Here is an 8,876-nt window from a genome sequence, read left to right as displayed (position 1 = left end):
CGAGAAACATGCATTCGACATGCGAAACTTTGCTTTCAAGTTGTACACCAACATCGTTGTCCCCTTTTTCACAAAAAATTTGCATGTCTGTGCTGTATATCTGTCTGTTACATTTTCAAAAATTGTGCAAAATTGGTGCCATTTTTGGCAATCCTCAGTCTATTTCAAATTATATCATGTTGTGCAGTCAAATCCTCATAAAACTGTTTTGTTATGTCGCCTGTTGACCCGCAGTAGGATATGTCGGGTCTATATATGGCCGATGGTAGTATTTCTGCTCCTGCTGATCCAAAAATTCAGTGATTTCCCATAACTCATTCTCCATCACCACGGCCTCCTTGGAAAGCTTGTCAGCAGTCTGGTTATGTTCTCTGTATATATGAGAGATGTGAAAAAAGTTAAAAGCATCCTTTAGTATAAATACTTCATCAAGCAATACATTTAGAGTGTGTGAGTGACATGTGGTATCTCTATTGACCCAGTTAATAACAATCTGAGAATCGCCAAATATGTTGATGCTGATGCATTGGTGACTGAGTGCAAAATGTAACAGATGTCGGAGAGAAATGAGCTCAGAATAATTGTTTGTGCCAGCCCCCAATCCTACTTTGATATGAAAGAAGTGCCTCGAGGATATGTGTAAAATGATACCCCCTCCGCAGCCATTTTCGTTTGCAGCCCCGTCGAAATAAGCCCATGGCGAGCCCATGTCGATATTGGGAGGAGGGGTCGGCCGTCGCTGTTTTGTGGGAGGAGGATTTGGTAATTCGTTGTATGCTGAGATGATGCCAGCTTCAACGAGAGGCCACCTAGCCTCCCATCCATCAAATATCATTCTATTTCTGGACTTCCAAATAGACCAGTTAACAATGATAGGGAGGTTTACAATTTTCGAGCCACTGTGTTTGTTCCCCCAATCTATCCAAGCGCTGATAAGGTCTGTACCAGACCAGTCTCCCGAGTACTGTATGTGAAATTTGATATTATGCCATATTTGTATAACAATGGGGCATCTTAAGAATAAGTGTTCAGTGGTCTCTGTGTCTGCTTTGAACAGCACACAACGCGAGGGTCCCGATACTGCCCTACGCTTGAGGTATTCATCAGTGGGAATGCGATTGCGGAGGACACACCAAGAAAATAATTTGGATCTGGGCGATGCAGTTAACTTCCATATCTGGTGCCACCATCTGTCTAGCACTTCCGGCTTTCTGTGGTTAATGATGAGTTTATATCCTTCACGAGGAGAGTAAATCCCACTATCAGCAATCTGCCAGATGAGTTCATCCGGCCCTTCCACAATTCTGATATGGGATTCAGAGAGGGCATCGCAATATTCTTTCCAGGGTTCATGCCATCTGATCGGGATATCTAATTGAGTGCCAGATTTCCAAGCCTGGTGTAGTATGTCAGAGCCCTCAGGATCAGCAATCTGTGCAAGCACCCTGATGCCACGGGAGTTTAGGAGGGCAATCAGATCTGGTGGGAGCCTGTGTCTGCCTCCGCATCCACTCCATGGGTCCATACCTATGCGAGCTCTGTTTCCACTTCTGATGCGCCACACGATATTGCTTCTGAGAAGGGGGAGGGAGTGTAGGAGGGCTTTCCATATGGAAGAGATGCCCGTTCTGTTCCAGTTTGGAAGTCTAGCCCAATCGATGATGTCGAGAGGCCAGATGTACTTATGGTATGCTATGTCAGTCCATAGACTGTGGGAAGTCAGCAGCGCCCAACCCATCTTTGCAGCAAGAGCTTTTGCAAAGGATGCCAGGTCCTTTAATCCCCATCCCCCCCATTTCTTGGGGAGAGCAATCTTGCTCCAGGAGATCCAAGCAAAGGTGCGCTTCTCTTCCTTTCCAGCCCACAAGTATCTGTTGCATAGTCTCTGAATCTTTGAGAGGATGTTCCGGGGGATCCATGCTAATGCCATCCAAAATACAGGGGTCGCTTCCAGCACTGATTTGATCAGAGTTAACCTTCCCGCTCTGGAGAGGTATCTGAAGTACCAACATGATATTTTCTTTTCAATCTTGGTGACAAGCCACACCCAGTCAGCAATTTTTTGATTTGTAGGCTTTAGCCAATATCCAAGGTATTTAAGACCTCGATCCAGAGGCTGAGTGATAAATGGAAAAGCCTGCATAGCCGAATATGATTCAGCTACAGAAGTACCTACCAAAGTGATGGAGGACTTCTCCTGATTTACCATCATTCCCGTGGCATGAGAAAATGGTTTAAGGATTCTGTTGAAGGATGAGGTGTCCCGGATACTTCCATCAAGGAGAATAAGGACATCGTCCACAAACAGAAGGTGTGTTAGAAAACATGCTTCTGAGATCTTTAAGCCCCGGATAGTTCCCTCCCTCTTTGCAGAAATGATGAGACGGCTGAGCGCTTCTGTTACCAATAGGAACAGGAGGGGGGAAAGGGGGCATCCCTGACGGAGTCCCTCTCTGAGTGGAAGAAATGGGATGCAGCGCCGTTAATCAGAATACTATAAGTTGGTGAAGTAATGCATGCCATAATCCAAGTGATAAGCTGATGCGGGAAGCCCAGTTGGATGAGAATCATCTTGATGTAAAGCCAGCTGACTCTATCAAAAGCCTTAGAGAGATCAATTTTGAGAAGAATGCTTTTGAGGTGCTTAGTCCAAATAGAGTGAATGGCTTCCTGTGCAGAGCCAATGGCTTCATGAATCTGCCTGTTTTCCAAGAAAGCGAATTGCTGTGGAGCGATGTGTTTGGATAAAATGGGTCTGATCCTATTTGCAATGATCTTGGATATGATCTTATAGAGAACATTGCATAGCGAAATGGGACGAAAATCAGCGAAGGATGATGGAGAGTCTGATTTAGGTATGAGAGCAATGAAGGTGGTATTAATAGCATGATAGATCTGACCAGAGGTTCTGCTCTCTTCCACCACCTTCAAGATGTCTTCTCCAATGATGTCATAAAAGGCCAGATAGAATTCAATGGTCCATCCATCGGGGCCAGGACTCTTTTCCTTCTGAAACCATTTTATGGTGTTCTCCAATTCGATCATGGTGACCGGTGCATTAAGATCCTCCAAGTCTTCATTGTTAACAAACCTCGGGAAATGGGATGCTACGCGGATGATCTCAGCAAGGTTGGTTCCCTCAGGGCATTTGAAGATACCCTTGAAATAGGAAGTGCCTAGACTGGAGAGCTTGTTGAAGGAGTCTGCCAGACCCCCATCAGGATAGGGTAGGTTCCAAATGGTATTTGCCACTCTCCTCCCATTTGCAAAATTATGAAAAAATCTGGAGTTTTCATCCCCTGCCTTGAGCCAAGTAGCTCTACTTCTCAACCTGATCGATTCCTCTCTGAGCTTGAGTATACTGTGCTTCTGCTTCTCTAGTTCGACCAGCCTGTGTTTGCTTTCCACAGAGATAAAGCCCAGGTTTTGTTCATCCAGCAGAGCGTGAATGTCTGCTTCTATCGAGATGAGCAGTTCATCTTCCTTGGCTTTTTTCATCTTTGCCCATTCAATCACAATATGTTTAAGTTCCGTCAGATTTTTGACAAAACCCCTAGCCAAAGAGGATTCCCTGCTAATAGGGTGTGCTGCCCAAAAGTCCGTGACCAGTTTAGAGAACCCAGGGTCCTGCAACCATAGATGGTTGAATTTGAAAGGGGCTTTTGGTTTAGGGTGAGGACCCATAATTTCCATCAGGATGGGAGAGTGATCCGAAATTCCCCCAGTACTCACCCACTGCTTATAATGATGGAGATGGCGAAGCAGTGGTTCTTTGATAAAAAAACGATCAAGTCTACGAGCCAAAGCTGCTGGCCCGATCCTTCGATTTCTCCATGTGGGAAGAGGGTGATTCATGGGGATGTCGATGAGATCATGTTGATCGAGCAGGTTCCTCATGAAGTCTGATATGGGGTCTGCTTGTGCTGATGAGCCCCATGATTCACCATATCCCAAGGAGAAATTTAGGTCTCCTCCAATGATCAGGTTTTCCTCTTGCATCAATGATCGATCGAGGAGGGTGCGCCAAAATCCTTCTCTCTGCTGACAGGGTCCATAGATGTTGATGATACGCAGTGACAGCCCAAGGTCTTTGGAAAAAATGTCAGCACCCAAATATCCTGGCCCTCCCCATGAAGAGTCCAGTCTGATGGAGTAAGGATTGAGTCCAATGGCCATTCCACCCGAACGGCCCATAGCATCCAGCCCAATGTACTGCCACTTTGGCGCAATCGATTTTAGGGCAAGAGATATAGATTCTGCAGAACCCAAAGTCTCTTGAAGGAAAATGATGTCTGGTAATTCGACCTGAAAAAGTCGTTTTAGGGCTAGTTTTTTGGGGGAGCTAGCTAAACCCCTGCAGTTAAAGGATAGGCACTTCATGGGGGACCCCGCTGTAGGGGTTTTGTAGCTCTAAGGGCCCCGACAATGGTGGATTGACGTCCCGAAGCAACTTCAGCCCCAGCACGCCGAATGGCTTTGTTCAAATTTGATTTTCGTCCCCTGGATGAGGTGTGACCAGGATCAGGGGGAATAATGCTCAGCCCCGAGGTACCATCAGAGATAGATTGAGAGGGTCGGGGCCGGAGAGAATAATGGTGAGGCGGATTTGATTCAGGGAGAGGCACTATAGGGCGAGATGGGGACGAGGAATGATCAAGGGTAAGGGAAGGAGGGATTGTAGCAGAAGTAGGAGGGGGCAGCGGGATAGAGCACTGAGCCTTTGATACAGAGATAGAATTAATGCAATCAGATGATAGGGAAAGAGTATGAGATGAAGGAGATAGATCAGTACCCGATTTCTGAATTGCTGCAGCTGCTGCCCTTGTTCTTGTCATGGGAGGAGTGGATGTGCCCTCAGTAGTAGACGGAGGATGATGAAGCGCTCCATGTGGAGTTGATGTAACCATCTGAGGCGGGGAGATCTGAGGCGCAGTTCTTCGAGGAACAATAGGAGTATATTTAGGAGCGCTGTTCTCGCGTTTATTGAGAGGGCAATCCTTATAGAGATGCCCTACCTGGTGACACTGGTTGCACCGAAATGGAACACCCTCATAATCCAGTATCTGAATGCGCTTGTGCCTTCCCCATTGCAGGGTGATGTCCTCCTCTAATCCTTCCCTGGTGTCAAGATGTACCAGGATGCGCGCCATGGTTCTTCTCCGAGTATCTACATAAGAGCGATCGTGATCCAAGTATGTCCCCAGGGCATTCCAATTTTGATGAAGGCCTCCTCATTCCAATATTGCCGGGGGAGTCCAGGTAACCTTACCCACAGAGGTCCAGCAGCGATCTCCTCCCTTTCAGGATCAAATAAAGGGGTCCATCGCTTCAAGAGTACGGGAGCTGTCTCAATGTGCCAATAGTTCTCAAGTACAATGTTCGTATGATCTTCCTTAGCGAATTGGAGGGTGAACCATCCCCGGGGGAGTACCTCAACCTCAGGGAGCTGAGGGAGAAGGGAGCCCCAGATTTCCTTAACCCATCGAAGCAAGCGGTCCGCCGAGAATGTGCGTCCTCGCACGTGACCCACCAAGACGGTGCAAGCGAGCGCCATAGTTTCCTCGAAACTTGTCGAATTCCCGAAAGTGACTGTGGTTTCCTTCCTGATAGCCCTAACGCATCTTGCCTTCTGCTTCTTTGTTCTCGGGGCGGATGGATGATCTGAAAGAGGGTTTGAATTGCCCGCCGAGGAAGGCCCTGGAGCACATGAATTTACCACGGGAGTACCGAAACATCCTGAGGGCTTGGGCCCTTTTGACGCAGAGGGGGTAGCCGGGTTCGACTGCGGGGGCACATGAACCCTAGGTTCCGAGAGCGAGGAAGGTAAAACAATCGGTGTGGGAGGGATATCTTCGAGAGTCAGAGCCTCGGGGTATGAAGATGCGAGCAAGAAGGCGGTCCCGGGAGATAACGGCGGAGCCTCGAGATCCCGTTCCGGCGAGGCAATAGACGTCAGGTTAACCCTAGTCAGAAGGTCATTTGCAGGATTAGATGCGAAAACCGAAGATGTGAAAATGGGTTCGGTGAACACTGACTGTCCAGATAGCGGATCCTCGGAATAGTCCACGAGGTCCGTTACCGGAAAGTCCTCCATGCCGTCCGAGTTCATAACTGCTCCCGTCGCCGTCGTGCTGTCGCCTGTTCCAAAAAAAAAAAAAAAAAAAACCCCTTAACGCCCGACAGAACGACCGTTCCCTGTGGTCCTGCGGCCGTGCTGAGATGTCTTCAACCGAAACCGTCGCGGTCTTCTGCGGAGCGCGGTTTCAGAGCCATTTTTCCCCACCAACATCGTTGACCCCATCTAAGTAGACTTTTACTTTCCATTAGGTCGAAAGAGAGGAGTGGTGGAAGTATATGTTAGTCTTTCGAGTAAGGTTTTAGTGATATGAGCATCATCCCCTAGCCTATCGTTTTGAAATGCATCTAACAACATTGCCTCCATGGAAATCATATCCCATAAGTAATCATCCATACCAACATCTAATTGATTGCCTCCATTGCCAACTTGTGATGAAGAACTACTATTGTTGTAGTCATTCCTAATTGGTGAATCTGGACATAGTGGGAATTGAATATGTGGTTGATTCAACCATTCTTTGTATGCTTCTTCTCTGTTTCTTGCTCTTAATGCAACCTTCTTTCCAGTTGATGTTGTAGTGGGGTGTGCTGAAAGACGGTAAGTGGGTTACTCATCATCACTAGAATCCTAATTACAAAAAATATTGAATGCTATAGTACAATATCAATCATATTAGTAAGCACGTCAATCAAATTGGTTTGTTGAAATTACATTATACCAATCAATTTTACCATCATTGATCTAGGATGGCGATCGAAAGATGTCATGTTCCAATTGGTAGGGTGAAGAAGTCATCCATTTTCATCTACCAATTGCTTGTGATATGTTGCTCCTGATAAGAGTTTCCGACATTTTTGAAATGGATGAATATTTTGTGCATCTGAAATCGATTCTGAATCACGATCCTGCAAATTTAGAAGCATTTTTATTCAAATTGATAAGGATTAAAAAATATAATTCAATTAGATGATTGAAATATAAATAAAATATGAATTTACTGGAGATGGAAAGGGATAACTTTGCGAAGGACTTTAATCAGAAATATGGAATGAGTTGGAATTAGAAGAATTGGCCATTTGATATTATTGACATTTTGTTCCTATATTTGAAAAAAATCAGAAATAAATTTTTGTGTGCATATTTAAAATTAATTTCAAGAACCATATAACCACAATTTGAATTTCAATATAGTTTTAAAACCATTTTTCAAAAATAAGACGACTCTAAGTGCAAAATGTATACAATGAACTACTGTAATTCATGTGGATGCATCCTAAATGATAATTTGAGATTAATATGTCATTTTATATGAAAATAAAATTTTAGATAGCTTTTACACCCTACTGGTGCACTTATCAGAACAAATCACACAAATGAGTTTAAATCATAACAATACTAGGGCATTCAGATAATACCTGCATTGGTTTCCATCATTCTAAAAAATATAAAATATGTTATCATATCGGTGCTCTTGTACAAAAACGCATATATGCGTTTAAATAAAAACAGCACTGGTATGCCCCTGTTTTTGGGATTTTGAAAATAAAAATGAATTTTACCATGCCAGTGTTCTTAGAACAATTATAACACCAGTGCATTTAAATACAAACTACATCATTGTGTTAAAATATTAATTGCACCATTTTAGGATTAAAAAAAAAAAAAAATTGTATCATGTAAATGCATTGAAAAAATTTGGTGCCCCGGCAATATCATCATGTCGATGTGTTGAGAAAATTGGCGCCCCAACAATATCAATGCGCTTTATTTGTAAACAAATCAATTCTCTTTACTATTGAATGCACTAATGTTCAGATTAAGTGAAGAAAAAAAATGTAATTTCCGTTTCTTTTTTTTTAAATTAAAAAATGAGCAACGATTGATTTTTCAAAATCTAATTTGATAAAGTCTTTTAAATAGTAAAAAGTTATTCACTATTTCATTATTTTTTTTAAATTTTCAAAGGAGTGATTTACAAGAAAGACACACTAGGAGCACTGTGTAGCAACAAAATACTTTGGAGTAGTAGAACTATTAAGAAGATCATAAGCTGAAAGGTATGGTGATTCAGTCAAAACTCTGCATAGTAAAATTTTTAAATTTTATTGTTGATTTTACTAATAAATTTGTTTACAATTTATATTAGAGTTTAATTAAGAGCGAGATCATTTGTAAGAGAGACATATTGGGAGCACTATGGAGCAACAAAATATTTTGGAACCACAAAAGAATCAAAATTTGAAAAGTATGGCGATTCACTCAAAACCTTGATTTTACTGTTAAATTTTTTTACAATTTTTATTAGATTTATTCAGAATTCAATATATATATATAATAAGTTAATTAAAAACCATGTATAATAAAAAATTTACTATTGATTTTACTAGTAAAAAATTTTATGATCTTTTTTCCTATTTAAATTTAATTAAAATTCAGAAAAACGAAACAACAAAAATTCAATAGTTACATTAAACCCTTGCTTCTTCTTTCTTATATGACTACAAAATTTCACCTTAGGGTTTAACTCCCTCTATCACTTCACAATTAAGGTTTTTCGTTTTAGGCATTTTAGATTTAATGGATTTGTGTACTTACTATATGTAAGGCGTTTGACATATAAAGTAGGGAGTCATTTATTGAATTAGATCCAAACCCTGTCGGCCCCGTCTGTGTTTTTTTAAAACAACATATGTTTCATGGTGCGTTAATGTAATATAATGCACTGGTGCACCCTATGTAATACAACACACTAATATATTATAACCTTGTCAATTCTATCCAAACTGTTCATAAGTGC

At 42.5% G+C, this 8,876-nt stretch overlaps 1 protein-coding gene across 1 annotated transcript; it reads right to left on the bottom strand.

The window, feature by feature from the left end:
* Positions 1-211: 211 nt before the first annotated feature.
* On the bottom strand, positions 212-4,194 carry LOC149175053 (uncharacterized). Its single transcript, XM_089421044.1, has 3 exons — positions 2,800-4,194; positions 2,307-2,453; positions 212-2,137 (listed from the first exon to the last, which is right to left on the bottom strand). Exons 1-3 carry the CDS (start codon positions 4,192-4,194, stop codon positions 212-214), a joined length of 3,468 nt encoding a protein of 1,155 aa, XP_089277170.1.
* Positions 4,195-8,876: the final 4,682 nt, after the last annotated feature.

This window comes from Pinus tabuliformis, chromosome 4_1 (genome assembly GCF_031772625.1).
Source record: "Pinus tabuliformis cultivar Carrire ecotype Pingquan chromosome 4_1, CPIR1, whole genome shotgun sequence".
NCBI lineage: Eukaryota > Viridiplantae > Streptophyta > Pinopsida > Pinales > Pinaceae > Pinus > Pinus tabuliformis.
The sequence above is the reverse complement of the archived record's forward strand: the minus strand, read 5'-3'. Positions and strand labels throughout refer to the sequence as shown.